The sequence below is a fragment of the Monodon monoceros genome, unplaced genomic scaffold (assembly GCF_005190385.1).
Source record: "Monodon monoceros isolate NGI ecotype Baffin Bay Population unplaced genomic scaffold, NGI_Narwhal_1 Super_Scaffold_1, whole genome shotgun sequence".
NCBI lineage: Eukaryota > Metazoa > Chordata > Mammalia > Artiodactyla > Monodontidae > Monodon > Monodon monoceros.
In genome coordinates, this window is record NW_021703765.1 from 75,012,285 (window position 1) to 75,034,229 (window position 21,945).

Below are 21,945 nucleotides of genomic sequence, written 5' to 3' on the forward strand. Positions count from 1 at the left end.
TTGGGCAGGTTCCTGAACCTCTTGGTGCCTGTATCTTCAACTACAAAGTGAAGACAGAAACACCTACACCTCACAGGACTGCTACAACAATCAAATGAGATGTTATTCAAGGAGAGCTTTTAGCCCAGTGCCCAGCATGTAGTAAGGGCTAAATTAATGCAGGCAGAACATTACCAGGAGTCTCTCCTTGGGGGACTGGGCCAGTCTTAGAGTGGTTAGAGCTCTAGCGGCTGTCTAATCCAAACGCCTCGCCAGCACAGGAATCGCCTTTCTTACACACTAAAACTCTGGGAGAAGGCACCAAAACAGATTGTTTTTTTAACTGAGGTATCATTGATTTACAATATTACATAAGTTTCAGGTGACAACTTAGTGATTCATAATTTTTAAGAGTTAGGCTCCATTTATAGTTATTATAAAATATTGGCTATATTCCCTGTGCTGTTTGATATACCTCGGTAGCTTATATTTTATACACAGTAGTTTGTACCTCTTAATCCCCTAGCCCTATCTTGCCGCTATAAAAAGAAATTCTGCCATTCGCAACAACGTGGATGGATTTGGAGGGTATTACACTTAGTGCAGTAAGTCAGACAGAGGAAGACAAATACTTTGATGTTGTATGATATCACTTATACGTGGAACCTGAAAATAAAACTAGTGAATATAACAAAAAAGAAACAGACTGATGTTTTAATAGTAACAGTAAAACATTTTGGAAGTGTTTATAATTCACTTGAGATTATGCAGTCAACAAGTGCATTCATTCTCTTCCTAAATGCCAACACTATGTGGATACGATTCACGTCACCAAGAAGGAAAACTGTTTATCTTGTAGAGTTCACCATCAAAATGAGAAAAAAAAGACTGTTAAGATCTGAAAGTACTGGGGCTGGGAAGAGACTGGCAGGAAGTAGTCAAGGGGCTGACGCATGATAAAATGCTAAAACCGTAATTCTAACTCTGGAGAGTGTCTCTTATCAAACCAAGCTTCTCTGATGTTGAGGGGAACCTTGAATGATGAGTCAGATATAAAAGACAAAGACGTGAGAAGTGTTGGAAATGGGCAAGAGGGGGAAAGACAGCATATAAAATCCCTATTTAAAAACCTACGAATGGCCCAGGGACTGCAGGAGAGGAAGGGAGCCAGACTAACCAAGTTCATCCGTGATGAGGTGCTTCCCTTGAATGGAGTTCCGGCACTGGTTGCTGGGCCGACTGCTGTTGCCCAAGTTAAACTGCACTTTCCATGGGATGGGCTGATCGTGGTCGTGAACCTGGAGGAGATTCCGATCTCTCACTGCCCTCTCCTCCTACAAAGACACCATAAATGACAAGGTTAAAGTATCACTTCTTGCATTTTCACCAATTTTTTCATAGAAACTACAGTAATAGGAAAGAAACACTATAAAACAGCTTGCACAACAGGAATCTGCACTCCCCTGGTATGAGCAAAGTCTGAGCCAAAGTCATGAAAAAAAATGCAGGGCTTCCCTGGTGGCACAGTGGTTAAGAATCCACCCACCGAGACTTCCCTGGTGGCACAGTGGTTGAGAATCTGCCTGCCAATGCAGGGGACATGGGTTCGAGCCCTGGTCCGGGAAGATCCCATATGCTGCGGAGCAACTAAGCCCATGTGCCACAACTACTGAGCCTGCACTCTAGAGCCTGTGAGCCACAACTACTGAGCCTGCGTGCCACAACTACTGAAGCCCATGTGCCTAGAGCCCGTGCTCAGCAACAAGAGAAGCCACTGCAATGAGAAGCCCGCGCACCACAAGGAAGAGTAGCCCCCGCTCGCCGCAACTAGAGAAAGACCGCGCGCAGCAATGAAGACCCAATGCAGCCAAGAATAAATAAATGTATTTCTTTTAAAAAATGCAAAATAAACCTGCAGGAAGAAGTAATAAATTAGGGCTATGCTTCAAAACTGGCAGACTTACATAAATGCCCTTGGACTACGTGCATGTTATGAATGTGTACAAAAGCATTAATTTTGTCAAAAAAATTTGGAGGGAAAAGTTTTGAAAGTTTTCTGATGGCAAATCATTTAAAATATTTTTTATATTAAAACAAATACATTGTGGAATAGAATGTAAAATCTGAATACACGTTTAAAATAGAAGAGGAAACTTCAAAGAAACTTTCCAACTGTCATTTCAGACAATACCTGGACAAGTCTAGGGCACAAGGTTACTTTCATTTGCAGTAAGGAGTTTAGTGGTAAACTAAGGGGAACGCTGAATTGGGAGGTTGATTTCAGGGGCAAGAAGACGCATGTCAACTTGCAAATTTCTTCTATGAAAAAATACTAAGTATGTGACCCTCAGAACATACCTTTCTTTATAAAAGACACCCATGCCAGTCAGCCCTTTACCGAGACATGCAAAGTGAGGAGTTGCTCTAAAGGCAAGAGTTTAGATCTTTTCTCCTAGCCCCCAAGGCACAGTCGGGCTTTCCAAATTGCCTTTGTTATACTCTTAAAGAAACTAAGTAAGGCGCCTGAGTGCCAAAAAAACAAGCCATGCAAGAAAGAGCCATCTTCTCAGAGGATTCTTCAACCTATCTATCACTGGAAAACAAAACAATGATAAGACTCCCTCCAAGAGGATTTTTATACATAATAGTTTAACCATTCTACCATTTTAATAGAGCTCTGTGGCTTTTGCCATTAAGAATGATCTGTCATGTGTCACTGTTTGAGAAAAAGGGACTAACCTTGAAAGTTGATGGCAAAGGTTATACTTTAAGAAAATGGGAAAGAGCTATACAGTTACTAAGATATCTCTAGGAAAGCTATGTGGGAAGACATATTTAAGACATGCAAATCCACATCTACTTTGGCACAGCAAACACATGTTTGAGGCCTAGCCTCTGGAAAGTACAGACGTGTAAGGGTGCACTAAGATGTCTACTACAGCACCGTTTATGTGGTGGAAAAAACCTGGAACCCCAACCACAGAGAAATGATTGAATAAACACTGGATAGCCATAGCTATTACCTAAAAATTATGTATGACTGATGTGTATTTATCTAGAGCAGGAGTCCTTAAACCTGACTTGCATATCAGATTATGTAAGGACTTCAAATTCTAATTCCTGAGCCCAACTCCAGACTGAGTAAAAAGCTCTATGGATGGGACCTGGGAATCAATATTTTTAAAGCACTCAGATAATTTTAATACAGAGGGCTGCAGATCCCTGGTGGATGTCCATAGTATATTAAGGAAAAAAACAAGTTACAAAATAATGTGCATATTATCACACATTGTATTATGGTAACTGTATTAATACATACATATGGGTTTATAAGAGCTGAGATAAATGCATGCAAAGATACTACAAACCATTAACATGGAAAGGACATAGGTGATTATTAACATTTTTCATCATCGTTGGAATAGTTTCATTTTTAATTTAAAATAAAATGATAAAAAATTATTAAAAACATGATGACCATTAACAACAGGAGACACTAAATGAGGAATCTACAGGAACTCTGTACTATCCTTGAAACTTCTCTGTAAATCCATAATTACTCCAAAATTAAAAGTTTATTTAAAAAAAAATGACTGCCAACATGAAAGACATAAATTGCCCACAATCCCATCAGTTGAATAAAGCTGTATCTATTTCTGCATATTAACTTCTAGCCTTTGACCCCAGCATTTATACTACAAATTAGTATGCTTCGCATTCAGCTCCTCTTGACACTAATTGGATGGTAAACCATTCAAGTACCTACATTACCTTGATAATCACATTTTCAAGGCTATATAATAATCCATCACCTTGATGTGCTGTAATTTAGTAAAAACATCCTCTACAGATCAACGTTTAAGCCCACCCCAGGTGTCTGTTATCATAAATAGCACTGCAGTAAAAATGTAGACCTTTTGCTTATTCTCTTGAGTAATTTGTGGTAGGAATTATTATTAGTAGAGTCAATGCTAAATAGTGGCAAATACTGATAATTTCCCAAAAGTTATATATGCCATTTGTAACATTACCAGAATTTAAATAACAGTGTGCCACTCCACTATTGAATTTTTTTCCTTTATTTACTAAAGGTAAAACAGTCCTTCAAGGTGGCTTTCATTTCTATTCTGCCCCCTCTCTTTTGTTTCTTTTATAGGAAAGAACTGGCACGAGCAGGAACAGGATGGGTTATATCAATACAAAAACAACATCTGTATTCCTTGGTTGGGGCAAGAAAAGGACTTAAATGCAGAAGTCTTGAGAATATGGGAAAAATCACTTAGGTGCACAATGCTTAACCACCTGTAAATTCATGAGTTCTGCTGGGACCATGTCAATTAACGGCATAATCAAGCTATGTGCAAACTAAAGTGCACTTGAAATGCTACCCTAGATAAATTAACAGCCATAAAGACTTAAGAAGCTGGTCAAAGTACAGTAAACTGGATCTCACAACAAGGTTGAAAGTGCTCTTGACATCACTCTCAAACTTTCCTGTTATTCCTTCTGAAAGAAAATGAAGAGTTCACGGACAAGGGCATCCCAGAAGGACCTCTTTCACATTACTGTGTTCCTGGTAAATAGGATGGCAATTCTCCCAGCACTTGTACTTGTTTTCAAACATGAATATTTAAGACCTTTCCAAAAGAATTGGTAAGAGTTGTACAACCAGAAAAGACCCTACAAGACATTGTGTAAGACATAATGGCAAATGTAATGAATTAGCACAGGATCGCTTTCCTGAAGGTCCAGTCTTGCAAGGGTGTGGTGAAGGGGCACTGAGGAGATTCCTTCATTGGACAGGTGGCTTTAAACCTTTCCGAAACTACCCTACTCGGCTGTCTCAATTTTAAGCACCCCCTCCCGTGTGTATGTGTGTATATGTGTGTGTGTGTGTGTGTGTGTATTTTTTAATTCAAGATTCATTCAAAGGTATCAAGTTCTTACAATGTGTGAAAGATACAGAGACAAAGATAGGCAGGTTCTCTATTCTCAAAGAGCCTCCAGAGTCTTCCCTGGTGGCGCATTGGTTAAGAATCCACCTGCCAATGCAGGAGACACGGGTTCGAGCCCTGGTCGGGGAAGATCCCACATGCTGGTGGAGCAACTAAGCCCATGTGCCACAACTACTGAGCCTGCACTCTAGAGTCCGCAAGCCACAACTACTAAGCCCGCATGCCACAACTACTGAAGTCCATGCGCCTAGAGCCCGTGCTCTGCAGCAAAAGAAGTCACTGCACTGAGAAGCCGGCGCACCACAACAAAGAGTAGCCCCCGCTCACAGCAACTAGAGGAAGCCCGCACGCAGCAACGAAGACCCAATGCAGCCATAAATAAATAAATAAATTTATTCAAAAAAAAAAAAAAGGAGCATCCAGAATTTTCTTCATAAACTACAAGGCGCTAGAGAAATGTTTTTATTACTAATGTATATTACTTAACCTCTGATTCAAAAAGGGGTATTTTAATAACTGTCCTGTCTCTTTTTCGGGGGTTATCATTAGGGTCAAATGAGATGTGTCCCATGTAAGCAGTAAAGCACTTAAACATAAGGCACTGTCATTAAAAGAATCGCTTATGATTCTCAAAAGTAAAAGAAAAAAGGGGATAAAGGCCAGAGGGAATCCCAATGTCTAATATTTGGGGAATAGCTAATAAATAGCCTGATCATGGAAATTTTTAGTTATAAAAACTTACACCCAGAAAGAGCTTTTAAAGATGAGGAAAATGCATATATGTTAAGTGAAGAAACAGTAGGCCCTAATTATATTTTGAAAATATGAAGAAAGAAAATATGCCCAAATATCATCAGTAAATCCCTCTGTTTGGTGAGATTAAAGATAATTGCTTTCCTCCTCTACCCTGTGCAGCACTTTACAGACTCTGAAAGGTATATGTACCTTGGTGATACGGTGAAAAACAGAGCAGAAAAACAGATTAGCAACTCTCTCTTATGATTTATTACACTTTATATAGTGTCTAACTTGAAACCAATTTACCTATTTAAACACGTTAAAGCTAAAGATGTTCATATATTTTCAAGGAGTTATGCAAATAGCCCTGACACTGTCTGGAACTGCACCACTTGAACAACTATGAGAACAGTTATTTACATGAGAGGACCTCTAAGGACCCTTCTGACTCCAAGACGGATCTCTAATCTCAGCTCAAATGCCCCACAGAGTTAGGCCCACCTTGCCGCTCTATCACAGTACCTTGTTTTGTATTCTTTGTATCACAAATTATTATCTGAAATAATTCTGCTCATTTGCCATTTCTACCCCTCACCCCCTACAGAATATAGGCTCTGGGAGAGTAAGACTGTATCTGCTTTGCCCCCCACTGTATCTCCATCATCTAGCAGACAGTGCCTGGTGCAGCTGGTGTTCACTAAACATTTGTTAAATCAATGTGCCCAAGTCACCTAGCACCCAGTCCTCACCCCAATGGCATCCCCACCAAGGTCACTAATTTCTCCTGTGCTCCCATCCCTACAATTTAAACTATCCCCCAAAGCATTAATTAACATGAAAATCAAAACAGGAATTCAAAGCTGAAGAGAATAATCAACTATTTTCTAGGCAAAAAGTGGCCACATCTGCTCCACAAGTTCACAGTCTCACTGAAGCAGAGCTAAGGATCATATGAAAAACTCCAAAGCTTTCGAGTTTTTCACAGCCTCTTCTCAATTAATTCTAACCACACCCACCCCACCTTCCCGTCCAATAGACAGACAGCTGTGCTACAGCACAGCTCCTTACAGATGGAGCCTGAGGCTAGGCAAAATGGAGCAGACTCCCTCAAGCCACACAGCTCAGGAGTACCGAAACTGCAGCAGAGAATAGAGCAGAGGAGCAAACTCACAGGCACGCAGGAGGGGCATCAGTCAGAATAGGCTCCAAGGATCCTTTACAGTTTTAAAAATTATTGAGGACTTCAGTATGTGAGTTAATGAGGGTTATGGCTATTGATATTTATCATACTGGAAATTAAAACCAATTCTTAAAACATTTAAATAAGTTATTTATTCGTTTAAAAATAATAATGAGGTCTTCCCTGGTGGCCCAGTGGTTGAGAGTCTGCCTGCCAATGCAAGGGACACGGGTTCCTGCCCCGGTCCGGGAAGATCCCACATGCCGCGGAGCGGCCGGGCCCGTGAGCCATGGCCGCTGAGCCTGCGCGTCCGGAGCCTGTGCTCCGCAACGGGAGAGGCCGCAACAGTGAGAGGCCCGCGTACCGCAAAAAGTAATAATAATAAATAACAATAATGAGCCCATTACATGTCAACAGTTTTTCATGTGTGTGGGGGGGAAAATGTTTTTCAAAACAAAAAAATATACTTGGTGAGATGAGAAAATGTCTTTACATTTCTGCAAATGTTTTTAATGTCTGGCTTGACAGAAAACAGCTGGATTCTCACAGCTGCCTCTAAATCCAATTTATTGCAATACATTGTTCAGGTTGAAGCTTATGAAGAAAACCTACCTCACACAAATGTGCAGTTGGAAATAGGAGTATTTTAGTGGCTCTTCCAGATAATTATGGATAATCTTCTTTGATACTACTTCAAAACTTGACAAGTATAGTTTCTTAAAAGTTCACTGCAAATGGTGCAGCCACTTTGGAAAACAGCCTGGCAGTTCTTCAAAAAGTTAAACACAGAGTTACCAAGTGACCCATCAATTCCACTCCTAGGACAATACTCAAGAGAACTGAAAACATATTTCCAAACAAAACCTTGTACACCAATGTCCATGGCAGCCCTAGTCATAATAGCCAAAAGGCAGATACAAGCCAAGTCTCCATCAAATGATGATGGCTAAACAAAATATGTTAGATGCCTACAACGGCATATTATTCAGACATAAAAATGAAGTACTAATACATACTACAACATGGATGAGACTTGAAGACTGGCTTTTAACTGAAAGAAGACAGACAAAGAAGACCACATAGTGTATGTTTCCATTTATATGAAATGTCCAGAATACGTAAATCCATGGAGACAGAAAGTTGACTAGTGGTTGCCAGGGGCTTGATGGGCAGGGATAGAGAGGTTATAGCTAACGCGTTTCTTAGGCAGTGGGGGAATCAGATCCAGAAATATCTGCAAAACAAAACTGTTGCTGAAAGTTTCAGGAGATTCACGATCACCCCCCCACACACACACACACACACATACACACACCCCTAGGACTGTAGTCACAGATCACAAGTTTAAAAAAAAAAAAAAGACACACGGGGAAAAATAAAAAAAGAACAAGGTACACCAGAGTACCTAAAAGGCATTTGTAGGAGGAATTCCCTGGTGGTCCAGTGGTTAGGACTCTGCACTTTCACTGCTGAGGGTCCGGGTTCGATCACTGGTCAGGGAACTAAGACCCCACAAGCCCCGCGGTGCAGCCAAAAAAAAAAGTGGTTGTAGGGAAAGTCACAGTGTAGACAGCATCCGAGTCAGACAGGAAAAATTAGTAGGAGTGTGCCAAGCTGGGAAGAAAGGAAGAGTCACCCCAATTAAAAAGATATGATTGTTTGTTCAACCAATATTTGAACACCCATGAAGTGCCTGGTAGTATTCTAGGGACTGAGATTCTATGAACAACACAGACAAGGTCCCTGGTGTCCAAAAAATTACGTTCTAGAAGGGAGAGTGAGGGGAGACAGATAAACAAGTAAATGATCTAGAAATGCTCAGTAAGTGATGCTTACTGCAGAGAAAATAAAGCAGGACTATGGGCAAGGAACTGAAATCACTGAGACTGTGTCACCTGGTGTGACCTGGAGAAGTAATAGTTAGCCTCACCTGAACTGACAAAAAAAAAAAAAAAACACTCACAATGCAGAGATCCTGGAACGGGCGTCTGGAGTTTTAGCTGAGTGCAACAGGAACCCAAAGAAGAACTATACACAAGGGAGTGCTGGGATTTTTTTTTTTTTTCTTTTCTTTTCAGATTATCACTCCTCCTGCTGGTTAAAGAATAGACTGTAGGATAAGAAAGGAAGCAGGGCTTCCCTGGTGGCGCAGTGGTTGAGAGTCCGCCTGCCGATGCAGGGGACGGGGGTTCGTGCCCCGGTCCAGGAAAATCCCATATGCCGCGGAGCGGCTGGGCCCGTGAGCCATGGCCGCTGAGCCTGCACGTCCGGAGCCTGTGCTCCGCAGCGGGAGAGGCCACAACGGGGAGAGGCCCGCGTACCGCAAAAAAAAAAAAAAAAAGGAAGCAGAGACCTGTTGGTGGGCTACTACAGCAGTCCAGACAGGGAAAAGCAGAAGGTATCTGTGGCTGGGGAATGGTAGTGCCACTCAGTGAGGCTGGGAAGACTGGAGAGGAAGTGGTGGTGGAGAATCAGGAGTTCTGTTTTGGCCAAGTATGAGAAGCCGACAACGCACGCAAAAAGGGACGTCAAGCAAGCAACGGGATATAAGAACCTTGGGGTTTCTGGATAGGTCAAGGCTGGAGTTAGAAACAGCAACAGCATACAGCTGGTATTTAAACCAATGGTGCTAGAGATGAGCTGGGTCAGCTGGGAGGAAGGTAGAGGGCTGAGTCCGGGGTCACTACAGCACCCACCTGACAGGGAAGGAACAACACGTGGCCATGAGCAGGTGTCTGCGAAGCTGTGAAAACACAAGTGCAAGCACTTAGCCTGCATGAATGTCACCGACGCACCCCAGTCACCAGAAGAGGCTTACAACACTCAGCCTCTCTGGTAGCCTGAGGTGAGAGGTGGGCTACAGTCCCCTAACTTTCCGTTTTACAATCTCCTAAAACTAAGGTGACCATATCACTTAGTATTTCTTTTCTATTCATTGACAATTTTTTTTTTTTTTTTTTTTTTTGCGGTACGCGGGCCTCTCACTGTTGTGGCCTCTCCCGTTGCGGAGCACAGGCTCCGGACGCGCAGGCTCAGCGGCCATGGCTCACGGGCCCAGCCGCTCCGCGGCATGTGGGATCTTCCCGGACCGGGGCACGAACCCGTGTCCCCTGCATCGGTAGGCGGACTCGCAACCACTGCGCCACCAGGGAAGCCCTCATTGACAAATTTTATACGAATATGACCCTTGAGAATGAAAAGGGGAGCTTTTCTAACTGCATCAGCGCAAGAGTATAAACCAGCGTTGTCCCGGGTACACCCTGGCATATGCTCACGCTTTCTAAAAACCTAAACGCCTGAACTGGACTTCTAAACGAAGGGACAATGCTCTAGGTAACATTTCCCACCAAAGCATCCTGCCTTTTCTCCCACAAATTCGCACAGAAAAGAAAAACTAAGCGGATGGGGAGGTGAAAAGAAAATTCCACTCAATCACGTTATGCACAGAAAGAGCACCTCGTGGGTCCTGAGGCGTCTCCCTGCCGGACAACCGAGCCCCTAAATTAAATGAAAACCAGGCACACCAGCGCTGGCTTCGTAGCTCAGCTGGGCATCTTACTGGCCCAGGCATCTCCACCTTTCCCAGTCTCGAGTTACCCTGCTGGAACCCGGGGACACCGCCCCCCAGAACGGCCGCGAGGAGAAGGAAGAAATGCTCGCCCCTGCTCAGCACTCGGCCTGGCAGGTAGGAGGTAAGGAGACGGCCCTCAGGGTGATAACAAGCACAGCGTAAGGGCCCACAGCACCGGGTTCGAGTCCCAGCTCTGCCCCTGGCCTACCAACGAAATGGGCGGGTCCCTTCGCCCGTCCTCAGCCCCGGGACACGAACGCCCACCTCTCCGGAAGCGGCCCGGCGCACCGGACACTCAGGCAGCGCGGCTGCAGAGGCAGCTTCCCTCACCCGGGGAGGGAGGGCGGCCACTGACCTGCTTGAAGGTGCTGGTGAGGAAGTAGACGAGCGAGAGCCCGAAGACCAGGGCGAGCACCCACCTCTTCCGCAGGAGCCGCCGCCACACCATGGCCGCCAGGTTCACCATCCCGGCGCGGAGCGGGACAGGCCCGGGGCCCGGGCGGCATGGCCCCTACGCGGCCGGCAGCCCCATGGCTCGCGGCGGGCGCCGGCCCCGCGGCCCTCAGCCCAGCCAGCTCCCGTCAGCCACCCCGCGCCTCCCCCACGTGACCTCGCCCCACACACCGCCTGCACACCTCGCGCGTCACCCGCCGGCCTCGCTCGGCCTCCTCCTCATTGGTCCCTGCATAGCGGCGGCTTCCTATTGGCTGAATTCCGGGAAGGGGGCGGGCAATCGTGTGCGTGCGGCCGGTGGAGTTGTTGCCCGGGTCTCAGCGCCGGGCGCCGCGACCTGAGAAAGAACCTGGGGAGAGGCCGGAAGCACTCGGAAGTCAGGTGCTCCCCGGGCCGAGCGAGTGATTGGCTTGGAAGCACGAGAATGATGCCACTGAGATTGCCGAATCGTCTGGGCAGGTAAAAAGATAACGTTATTTTTTTCCCCCCGGTATGGTAAGCGTAATCTCCTGCCCTTTCAGTCCTGGGGCGTTTCGCGGTAAACTTTGGTTGCAGGAATGAAAAACGCTTGCAGCATTGTATACGGAGCGCACCTGCCTGCTTCCAGTGCAAGTGATGCAGGAGATGCTCTCTTGCGTGCATTTCGGTGCAGTCATATAACGGCTCGGGGGTGCAACTTAAAACCTCTCATACATTGAAAACTCTGGTGAAATCCTCCTTAGGGATGGAGCGCGATGTATGGAGCAGAGGATAAAAAAGCATTTCATTCAGCTGCATCCCACGTGCAAACGTTTTATTACAGAATTCGATATTGGAATAATTATGTACGGCCTGCTACCAACACAGGACCTGAAGCCCCTTCGAAAGCAAGCACCTGAAAGTGAAATCTTGGGTATTTTATTTAGGGGGCTGTGTCAAATTTATGGATGGAAACTTGAGATTCTGTATTTTATTTTCCCCAAGGATTTGCTGGCGATGAGGAATCATTGCGGGGGGAGGGGGCATTAAGGCGAGATTGCAAGTTCTTGAAACAGATTTAGGGGATGAGCTTTCCTTCATATATGAAGATGGTGCTACTGACCCATCTTTTGGCTGATTTTCCAAATGAGAAAGGAGGCTTAGCTGGTGGGTTGTCTCGCTAATCAGTGGCCCTGGTAACACCAGTGCTGTCCCCTGAAGAAGGCTGGTCAGGATCAGGAAGTCACTCAACAACCCGTATGGCACCCTGAACTAAGAGCGCCATCTTTGGTCCTGGTACAAAAACAAATATTCAAGGAAACTAAACCAACTCATGAAAAGTCTCTGGCCTTTATTTCTTCTCTAGAGTGAGAGGTCAGGGAGGGAACAAGGGACGTAGAAAAAGGTAAGTGAGAGACCCATTGATGTTTTGCTCATTGAGTAAATACTTGTTGAGTGCTACTCTGTGCCAGGCAGCGTTCTAGATGTGGAAGCAGAAGGGCAAACCAGGCAGGCCGATCGTGTCTTTTGTGGCATTCACATTCTAATGGAGGACAGGCCATAAATGAATATGCAAACATGTAAATAAATGATAAGTGCTATGAAGAAGGTAAAACGGGGCAATGTATGTTGGGTCAGGAGGGTGAGAGGAGAAGGCCTCTGGAAGGAGGTGACATTTGTCCTGAGGGAGCTAGCCAGAAGGAAAAGCATTCTAGGGAGAGGGAACAGCAAGTATAAAGGCCCGGAGGCAGGGACAAGCTGGCACGTTTGAAAAACGAAAAGGCCAGTGTGGTTGGAGGAGAGTGGAGGCAAATGAGGTTGGGAACAGGTGAGGCCTGCAGGCCAGGAACAGAGCTTGAATTTTATTCTGATTGCAGTGGGTAGCCTGCGGAGGGCCTTAAACATATTTTCTGTATTCCCCAATCACGACTCAGAGTTTGACAATAGGACAAGATATTAATACATTCAGATCATAACGGTCCTCAGGAGTCCCAACAAGGTATCAATGGAAGGCTAACAAGGGACAAGGAGGCAACAGAACCATCTGCTTATAACTACCCATGAAGCCCTAAGACTTATTCTCAGGTTCAAGGCATCCCATGGACTATTCACTTAAGTGTTCTATTCCATCCAGGGTTTGGAGCCTCTGATAAGCTCCTGTGACCCGTGCATCCCTTTGGAGAGGAAGAAGAGGGAGAGGCCTGCTTTCTCTGGAATCCAGTGGTCACATCCCCACCTGAATGCCCACCTCAGGTGTCGTCAACATGGAGTTCTGAAGTCCCTGTGGTTCCTCACAGTGGACCAGGTGACGTGTCTCCATGAGAATTCAGATCTTCGTTACCACTGTATTAAATGTGAGGGCTGGAAGGAAGCTTTGGGTTCAGACACTTCACCCCTCTCCCATTTAACCTATGGGGAGTCTGAGGCCACAGAGAGGTTACCAATTTGTCCAGGGTCACACAGCAAATTAGGGGTGGCATCGGTCCAGGATCCATGTTTCCTAACTGTCTGCAGCTCACTTGACCTCCTCCAGCACCTCTTTGCTTTACAGTTCACTTCTTTCTCCTCTGACATGAGAACTTCCTCCACCTCTGGTCTCATCCTTCTCATCCATGAAATGGGCTGATGACACTTTCTTCATGGGACAGGGTGTTGATTTGAGGGTTGAATGGCATAACAGACTGAAACACAGTTTGCAAAATGTCAGAGAGCTCTAGGGAAGTAAGATACAAGTAGTACTTGTTTATGGTTACCATGGTGATCTGACAGGCACTGAGAATATTGGGAGACTCTGGCTCACGCATGTGTTGACTTTTAGGTCTTAAGGAAAATGCAGAGACGCCACAGCAGCAACACGGATAACGTTCCACCTGAAAGGTAGGCATCCCCTCATTCCATCTGAGGCTCTGAGCTTCAGGTGGTCAAGGGCAACCCAAAACTGGCTGGAGTAATACCTGCCCCTCAGGGCTACTCATTAGAAGAGCAGAGATCTGATTGGACACTGCTTTGCACGGCAATGGCCTCATATCCTCAACACGTGACAGCTTGCTGTTGCTCTTATGGTAATTCTCAAAGCCTGTGCAAACAGTGATCCACTTGACTCATTGTATCAATGATTGTACCCAGGGGATTTTAATTTATAGAGGTGTCTGAGTGGCAACATGGAGAGGAGGATGACATTGAAAGAAGATTTTTATTACTTGCATTTTCCAAGATAAGGGGGCATGTCACCCTATGCAGGGCCACATGGGGGAAGCACCGGGGTCAGCCAGGAGGCGGAAAGGAGCAAAGGGAAAGCATAGGTCACAGCTTTTATTGTGTTTTCCACACAGAGTAAGGCAGGGGAGGGGAAACAACTTAGGATTGACTAGTTTGAATAATGTTGGTGGACTCTAGGCTGTAGGAGTGGTCTCTAGTTGTCTGTACCTGGCCCTGAGTGATTTGGGGCAGAGGAAATATTGGCTGAGAATGGGAATTAGATAAAGGAGGTGGTTAGGGATGTGAGCTCTGGATCACAGGGGAGTTGTAAACAACTTTGGCCATTAGTTTGACCCTATAATGTGCAGATGCCAAATAGACAAGTACAGAATATAAGAAAACGCAGTTAAAACACTAATAAGCTAGAACTTCCATCTACTTAAGCCAAAGAGAGTACAGACCATGGGGACCTGTTCTCAGGTTGTGACAGTCTCCCAGCCACAACCCCCTCACCATGCTGGACCATACATCCAAGGAACAGGCAGCCAAGCTTTTCCTCCCTTGCAGCCCATTTCAAGTCCCCTGCAATTCTTGAGATTGGCCACACAATCACGAAGTACCCACCAGTCCAGTATTGAGTTTTCCATCAAGCCTGCCTGTTCTGCAGGGAAGGGCACTGGCCTTAAGTCAGACAACGCTTGGCCAAAATCCCAGCTCAGCCACTTCCCCCTTTGCTGCCTTTGGCAAGCACTTTCACCTCTAGGCCTCAGTTTCCCCATCTATAAATGGCAGATAGCAAAACTCAGGTTTGCTTATGAATGAGTGAAGATGCACAAACACGGAACCCAGCATCTAATAAGCATGGCTGTTGGAGCTTTTCCAGCCTCTGAAGACAGAATTACTCTTTGCTCTCAAATGAACGGTGAGGGCTTTGAGGAAAGAGACCATGCTGGAGAAATAATGGCCACTGTGTATTGTGTGCTTATTTGTGTCACCCTCACATTAGCCTGTGGACGTGAGGACTGTTTTTATCACCATTTTATCGATGAGGAAACTGGGGCTCAGAGAGGGTAAGTTACCTGAAGTGACAAAGCCAGGAAGTGGCAGGACTGAGATTCAGGCCCTGGTCCATTTGACCCCTGCAAAGTCTGTGCTTTGAGATACCACATTTCATCTGCCTCCTATCTGGGTGGATTCACTCTTCTCCCGGGCTACCTCACGTTCTAGCCTTCAAGTGGTTAAGTTGGAAGCTCAGCCTCTGCCCCTCAAGGAATATTCTTTCCCATTTAGGCCCAGAGAAGGGAGGCCAGCTATAAAAAGGTCCTTGGTGGGTTGAGTCTTCCCTGGTTGTTGTACTGGAGGCCCCCTGAGCCCAGTGGACTCAGAGTGCTGGCAAGCTCAAGGCAGACAGGAGGCTTTCCAGGTCCCTGTGGGACGGTGGGGGAGAGAGGGCGGCCACTGTGGGCACCTTCCAGGACTCCTGCTTTCTGAGCTCAGCTTCTTGAAGTGCAGAAAAAGCTCAAGCCCCCTTGACGATCATAGCCATGGTGTTAGTTGTTGTTGTCATTATTAATACTATCTTTATCATTATCCCAAACCCAAGAAAATAGGACCACTCATTTCCTGGGCTTTTGGAGCCAGGAGGGATGGGCCATGGGTGGTAGGGGGGTGGGTAACCATCTTCAAGTTCCCTCCCTTGCTGGGGTGTAAACCTGGTGGTTTATGATAACTTACCCCCAGCTCAAGTTTGTAAGGCCAGCGAAGCCAACCCCAAGATTTCTCCAGACCGGCATCTCCCCTGCTGGGTTTCACAGGTATTCTACAAGATTGAATAGGTTTTCCATGGAGGAAAATAATCCCATGGTCAAATAAGTTTGGGAAACACTAGGTTTAACAAAGTTAATTTTTTCAGTTGCAGGCCTTCTCAGAGCCTTTAGTATGCTTATTCATTCACTCTTTCAAATAACATTGAGCATGTTCTGTGCGCGAGGTGCATTGTGCTGGGTAGTGGTAATCCAGTGGGGAGCAAACAGTCATGGTCTTTGACCTTATGGAGCAGGGCCCAGTCTCAAGTGCCGTTCTCAGTGCTGACTGCATGTTAGAATCACCCGGAAGGCTCTGAAGAAATAGGGGTGCTGAGGCCCAACCCCAAAGATTTTGATTCAGTTGGTCAACATTGGGTCCAGGGCACCTGTATTTTTCAAAAGCTCCCTCGAGTTATTATAATGTACACCCAGGGTTGAGAGTCACAGGTAAGGAGTAAAACAATAAATATGATCAGTCATGTGCAGGGGAGGGTAGAGTGCAGTGAGGACAAAGAGCAAGGAGACTGTCGTTGTCCAGGAGGTAGGCAAGCCTCCACCAAGCACGAGAGATTTTTAGCCAGAATCTGAGGGATGAGCGTAAGTTACCTAGGTGGGACAGGGTGGGGCAGGGGGACAGCCCATGAAGGGGATGGCCTGGGCAAAGGCCCTGGAAGCCCTTGGGCAGTAAGAAAAGGGCACATGGTGAGATTGGAGTTCAGGGCAAGATAATCCAAGATATCTGGCAAGTTCATCTCTCTAAGCCTCAGTTTCTTTATCTGTAAAATGGAAATGATATTAGTCCCTGTCTTTAGGGTTTATCTGAGACTGCAGGAAGGAGTTTAGAATGGGAAGCCCTTTTAGTGGGTTAGTGAAATAATCAAATACATGTTTTTTTTGTTTTTTTTTTTAATGCACCCTTGTCTCTGAGTGGAGAATAGATTACATAAGATCAAGTGTGAAAGCAGTGTAAAACCTCCCCTGCAGCCTCCCTCTGGGGCCATTTTGTGCCTGGATGGTAACTAGCATACTTTTTTTATTATTATTATCAATTTATTTATTTATGGCTGCGTTGCATCTTCGTTGCTGCGTGCAGGGTTTCCTTAGGTGTGGAGAGCAGGGGCTACTGTTCGTTGCGGTGCGGGGGCTACTCTTTGTTGCGGTGTGCGGGCTTCTCATTGCGGTGGCTTCTAGTTGTGGAGCACGGGCTCTAGGCGCACAGGCTTCAGTAGTTGTGGCACGCAGGCTTCAGTAGTTGTGGCTCGCAGGCTCTAGAGCGCAGGCTCAGTAGTTGTGGCACGTGGGCTTAGTTGTTCTGTGGCATGTGGGATCTTCCCGGACCAGGGCTCAAACCCGTGTCCCCTGCATTGGCAGGCAGATTCTAAACCACTGCGCCACCAGAGAAGCCCGATAACTAGCATACTTTTATTAAGCACCTGGGTTGTATGCCCTGGGTTGTGGGGTCCACAGGATGAGTGGAACTCAGCACTCACTTTCAGTAAACTCAGGATGTATTTAGAGTACCATAGGGATCTGTGGAGGTTCCTTGGGAACCCTACTCTGGGGTGAGATAAGGAGGGGAGGGTGGCTCTTTGCCCCTCCCACTGACACAGCACATTGAGCTAATCAGCTCCACCTGTTGTGTAGACTGATTGCATTCGAAAAGGACAAGCCCAAGAGAAGACACATGACATCCAGAACTCTGGGGCATGGTGTTCATGGGAAAGTGCACCCAGTTTGGGGCTCACCATTCTCGGAAGGGTAACTCTAGGCTCTCTGCTCCTCCAGCAATGGCTCTGAAAGAGCATCAGCATCCTTTACCTGATTCCAGTACAACAGGCCTGTGCTTGGAACTAGAAATGGCAGTTAGCCCTGGAGGTTTTCCATAGGGATTAGAGATAATAGTTCCCACTTACTAAGTGCCAGGTACACTGAAAGGGGTATTCTAAATTTGATCCCCAGGAATTCTATGCATGAATGGTGTTTATACCCATTTTCCAGGTGAGAAAACTGAGTGTAGGATTGTTAAGACCCCTGGGAAGGGTGGAGCTAGGGTTCACATGTGGGCTTCTCCAATTAAATCTTCTTCCCATTACTTTCTGCTGCCCTCCAAATACCAGTTGTGACCAAGGTGGATCCTCTTGGGAACTGGGAATCATTGAACTTGGAGATTACAGAACCAGGGGTACCTGAGCTTCTGAGGTTATTCTAGAATCAGAGGACTCTGTGCTCCCTTTTCAGTAAAGTATAGTGGTTAAGAAAGCAGGCTCCAGAGGTAGCCTTGCTGGGTTTGACTCTTCCCTGTTCCATACCTTACCAGCTGTGTGATCCTGGACAAGTTGCTTTGTTCTGTGCCTCAGTTTCTTGATCTGTAAGATGGTATTATTAGTACCTAGTTCACAGGGTTGATAGGAAGATTTAATGAGTTAATTAATGGAAAGCACTTAGAAAAGTATCTGGCACATAGTAAAATTTCAGTAAAGATTATGACCCTATTGCTATTATTATTTATATTAGTTTGCTAGGGCTGCAGGGTGACAAGGTATCACAGTCTAGGTGGCTTAAACTACAGAAATTTATTTTCTACAATTCGGGAGGCTGGAGATCCAAGATCAAGGCATCGGCAGGGTTGGTTTCTTCTGAGGCCTCTCTTCTTGGCTCACAGATGGGCACCTTCTCTCTGTGTCTTCACATCGTCTTCCCTCCCACGTGTCTGTGTCCAAATTTCCTCCTCTTATAAGGACACCAGTCATATTGGATTAAGGCTGGCCCTAATGATCTCATTTTCACTTACCTCTGCAAAAGCCCTGTCTTCAAAAACTGTCACAGGCTGAGGTACTGGGGGTTAGGGTCTCAACATATGATTTTCCTGGGGCAGGGGCCCCAATTCGGCCCCTAACATCACTGATAGGGTCCCTTGCCCCCCATCCTCCACTGCCTGACTTGGTGGCGGCTTTCTCCTCCCTTCTGGCCCAGAAATCGCAGTCAAGCGCTCAGCTCTGAGGCGAGTGTGGACGAAGGCGGAGTCTTTGAGAGTCTGAAGGCAGAAGCAGCCTCCCCGCCAGCACTCTTCTCCGGCTTATCGGGCCTCCCGACAGGCAGCCTCCCCGCCACCCCTTTCCCATCCAGCCTGGTGCTGGGGGCCGCGGCGGGCGGCGGGGACGTGTTCCTCCAGATGCCCACATCCAGGGAGGAAGGTGGGGGCCGCGGTGAGGGGGGCGCCTACCACCACCGCCAGCCCCACCACCACTTCCACCACGGCGGCCACCGCGGGGGCTCCCTGCTGCAGCACGTGGGCGGGGACCACCGCGCGCACTCCGACGAGGCGGGCGACGAGCAGCCGGGGACGCCCGCCCCGGCCCTGTCCGAGCTGAAGGCCGTGATCTGCTGGCTCCAGAAAGGGCTGCCCTTCATCCTCATCCTGCTGGCCAAAGTGTGCTTCCAACATAAGCTTGGTGAGTGTGGAGGGATGCAGGGCGCAAAGACTGCCGCCTCACCCGTTGGGTAGGGGGATGGCGTCTCCATCCCAAGTGCCAAGGGAAGGCAGTAGAGGTCCTTATGGTGCAAAGTCCTTAAGAGTCCAGGATTCTGAGTCAGACCTGGGTTCAAATCCTGGCCGACTAGCTGTGTGACTTGGGGCAAGCCACTCATATTCTTTGAGTCTCAGATTCGTCATCTCTCCAGCGGGGTTGTGGTAGAAACTCCCACAGCTGGTTGGGTGATGTGAAGGAATAGAGTGTACTACCCAGGAGTTCAGACTGCTTGGGTCTGAACCTGGGCTCTGCCCCCTTCCTAGCTGTGTGACACTGGGTACATTATTTAACCTCTCTGTGCCTCAGTCCAATCATCCATAAAATGGGGGTTAAAATAGTATATGTACTATTACAAATACTATTACATATGTATTATAGCTATACATAGACTCTAATAGTATGTTACAGATACTATTATAGTATATGAACAGCATCTACCTTCGTGAGATTGAGTGAGGTTAAATGAGTAAACATGTGTAAAGCACTTAGGACAGTGCCTGGCAGAAAGTAAGTGCTATGCAAGTGTAGATTATTATTTTTATTATATTCATTATTAATACATGTAAGATACTTAACATAGAACCCTGCACATAGCAAGTGCTCAGTAAATACTACCTAATATTATTATTAGGAAGTAAGATAATGATTCATAAAGTGCTTAGCCTAGTACCTGACACACACTTAACAGTCAATAAATGTGGTTTCTGGTCCACTGTTGTTATTATCTGTTACGTACTGTTATTAGATCACGATGTTGCTGTGTCCTGGAGAGTTTAGGCTATTGTTTTTATCTTATGGTAGAAATTACGGTACTAATTACTGTCTCATGGCTTATTACATCCCACAAGAAATATCTAGAGGAGTTTAGGCCATCGTTTGTGTCTCATTTGCCCCTTTCTGGTGGGTTCCAGCTGACTCAGATCACTCCTTCCTTTTTGGGGTGCTACCATGTCAGTCCCTCCCTTTTTATTCCTAGAAATGGAACCTGGCGTGTTCTCCCTTACCCTGAATTCCAGCAAACTCACCACTAATTTTTATTCTCAAGTTTCGTCATTTTGTTTCTCAGTTGGCAGGTTTTTTTGTTTGATCAAAGAGAATAGTACAAGAAGAGATTGTGGGGTTACTGGTTTTGATTTTATATGTTTTTAATGAAGAAACACATCTTTTACAAAGAAGATCTGGAAGAATGCCTGGAATACACGTACTATTTAAAAAGTAAAAGTGAACTCCAAGCTTGGGAACTGTGCATGTCATGTGAAAGCAGAATCCTTTCCACAGGGAACAAAAAGTAGGATTCGAAAATCCCTATTTAGGGAGAATTCCAAGATAGTAGCTTGCTAAATTGTGGAATAAAATTCAGTTCTTTTTCCCTACTCTGCAAGGGTCATGTTTTCCTGTCAGCTAGGAATTCTTTCCCCTTTAACATGAAACTTCAATTTCTTATGGTGTTGTGGTCTTTTTCTACATATGCTTTTATTACAAATAACACGCCTCAGATTCTTTTTGGAAGTAGAAAGAATAATAGGCACCACTTCCTAACTTCTAGAGATTGTACACTGTGAGCAGTATCCCTCCTTGAGTTAAGTACTGTTATTATTCTGTCTGTTTTACAGAGGAGGAAACTGGGGCTCAGAGAGGTGCAGTGATTAGTCCAAGCCGAGATTTGAACACAGGTCTTACCGGACTGCACAGCCCATGCTTCTAACTGGTTCTATAAAATACGCCCACAGTGGCGGGCCTCAATCCCATCCCTAAGTCAGAGGCCTCTTCTCAGAGTGGCTTGGGGTTCCCAGTGATATACATGGCAGCCCAAATGCCCCAGAAATGGGATTTTTCTCTCTCCTCTGTGGTTAGCGTGTCAACCCCGAGGGGACCAGGGATTGTCCGTAGTAAGCCCAGGCCAGGTCTGACGAGTCTAAGTGGGTGGTCTCGGCCCCTCCTCTGTCCTGCAGGCATTGCTGTATGCATCGGGATGGCCAGCACCTTCGCCTATGCCAACTCCACGCTCCGGGAACAGGTCTCTCTAAAGGTGAGTCACCTGGTAAATTACTCTCCTGGGGCTGCTGTAACAAATGACCACAAACTTGGTGGCTTAAAACAACACAAAGGGATTACTCACAGTTCTGTAGATCAAAGCCTGAAGTGGGTCCCTCTAGCCTAAGGTCAGAGTGTCAACAGGACTATGTTCCTTCTGAAGGGTTCAGAGGACAGTCTCTTTCCTCGCCTTTTCCAGGTTCTAGAAGTCACCCACATTCGTTGGCTCATGGCCCCTTCCTCCTTCTTCGAGCCAGCAACGTTGTATCTCTGTGACCATCCCTCCATAGACACATCTCCCTCTGACTCTCCTCTTCTGTCTCCCTCTTCCACTTTTACGGACCCTTGTGATTACATTGGACCCTCCTGGATAATCCAGGAGACTGTCCCTCACACAGGGTCAGCTGATTAGCAAACTTAATTCCACCTGCAACCTTTATTGCCCTTTGCCATGTAACCTAACATATTCACAGGTTGCAGGGATTAGGACAGGAACACCTTTGGGAGGCCATTCTTCTGCCCCCCACCCTGGGCAGATCCCCGG

At 46.2% G+C, this 21,945-nt stretch overlaps 2 protein-coding genes across 26 annotated transcripts in view; one reads left to right on the forward strand and one right to left on the reverse strand.

Annotated features, from left to right (window-relative positions):
• Positions 1-11,033, reverse strand: part of CUNH12orf49 (chromosome unknown C12orf49 homolog) — a 272,190-nt gene extending 261,157 nt beyond the window's left edge. For 24 of the 25 annotated variants that reach the window (XR_003792829.1, XR_003792815.1, XR_003792816.1 and 21 more), the window contains exons 1-2: positions 10,779-11,010; positions 1,157-1,313 (exon numbers count right to left, since the gene is read on the reverse strand). Coding sequence is in view for 22 of the 25 variants with exons in the window: in XM_029218554.1 (XP_029074387.1) it covers positions 1,157-1,313; positions 10,779-10,889 (268 nt within the window). In the remaining 3 variants the exon portion in view is untranslated. Of the gene's footprint in view, positions 1-1,156; positions 1,314-10,778 lie in introns of all 25 variants that reach the window. The other variant, XM_029218631.1, reaches the window with a different exon arrangement.
• Positions 11,034-11,184: 151 nt separating this feature from the next.
• Positions 11,185-21,945, forward strand: part of RNFT2 (ring finger protein, transmembrane 2) — a 57,017-nt gene continuing 46,256 nt past the window's right edge. The window contains exons 1-5 of the mRNA XM_029216846.1: positions 11,185-11,335; positions 12,969-13,139; positions 13,653-13,711; positions 18,811-19,289; positions 21,320-21,396. Of these exons, the coding sequence (XP_029072679.1) occupies positions 13,665-13,711; positions 18,811-19,289; positions 21,320-21,396 (603 nt within the window). The 5' untranslated portion in view covers positions 11,185-11,335; positions 12,969-13,139; positions 13,653-13,664. The remainder of the gene's footprint in view (positions 11,336-12,968; positions 13,140-13,652; positions 13,712-18,810; positions 19,290-21,319; positions 21,397-21,945) is intronic.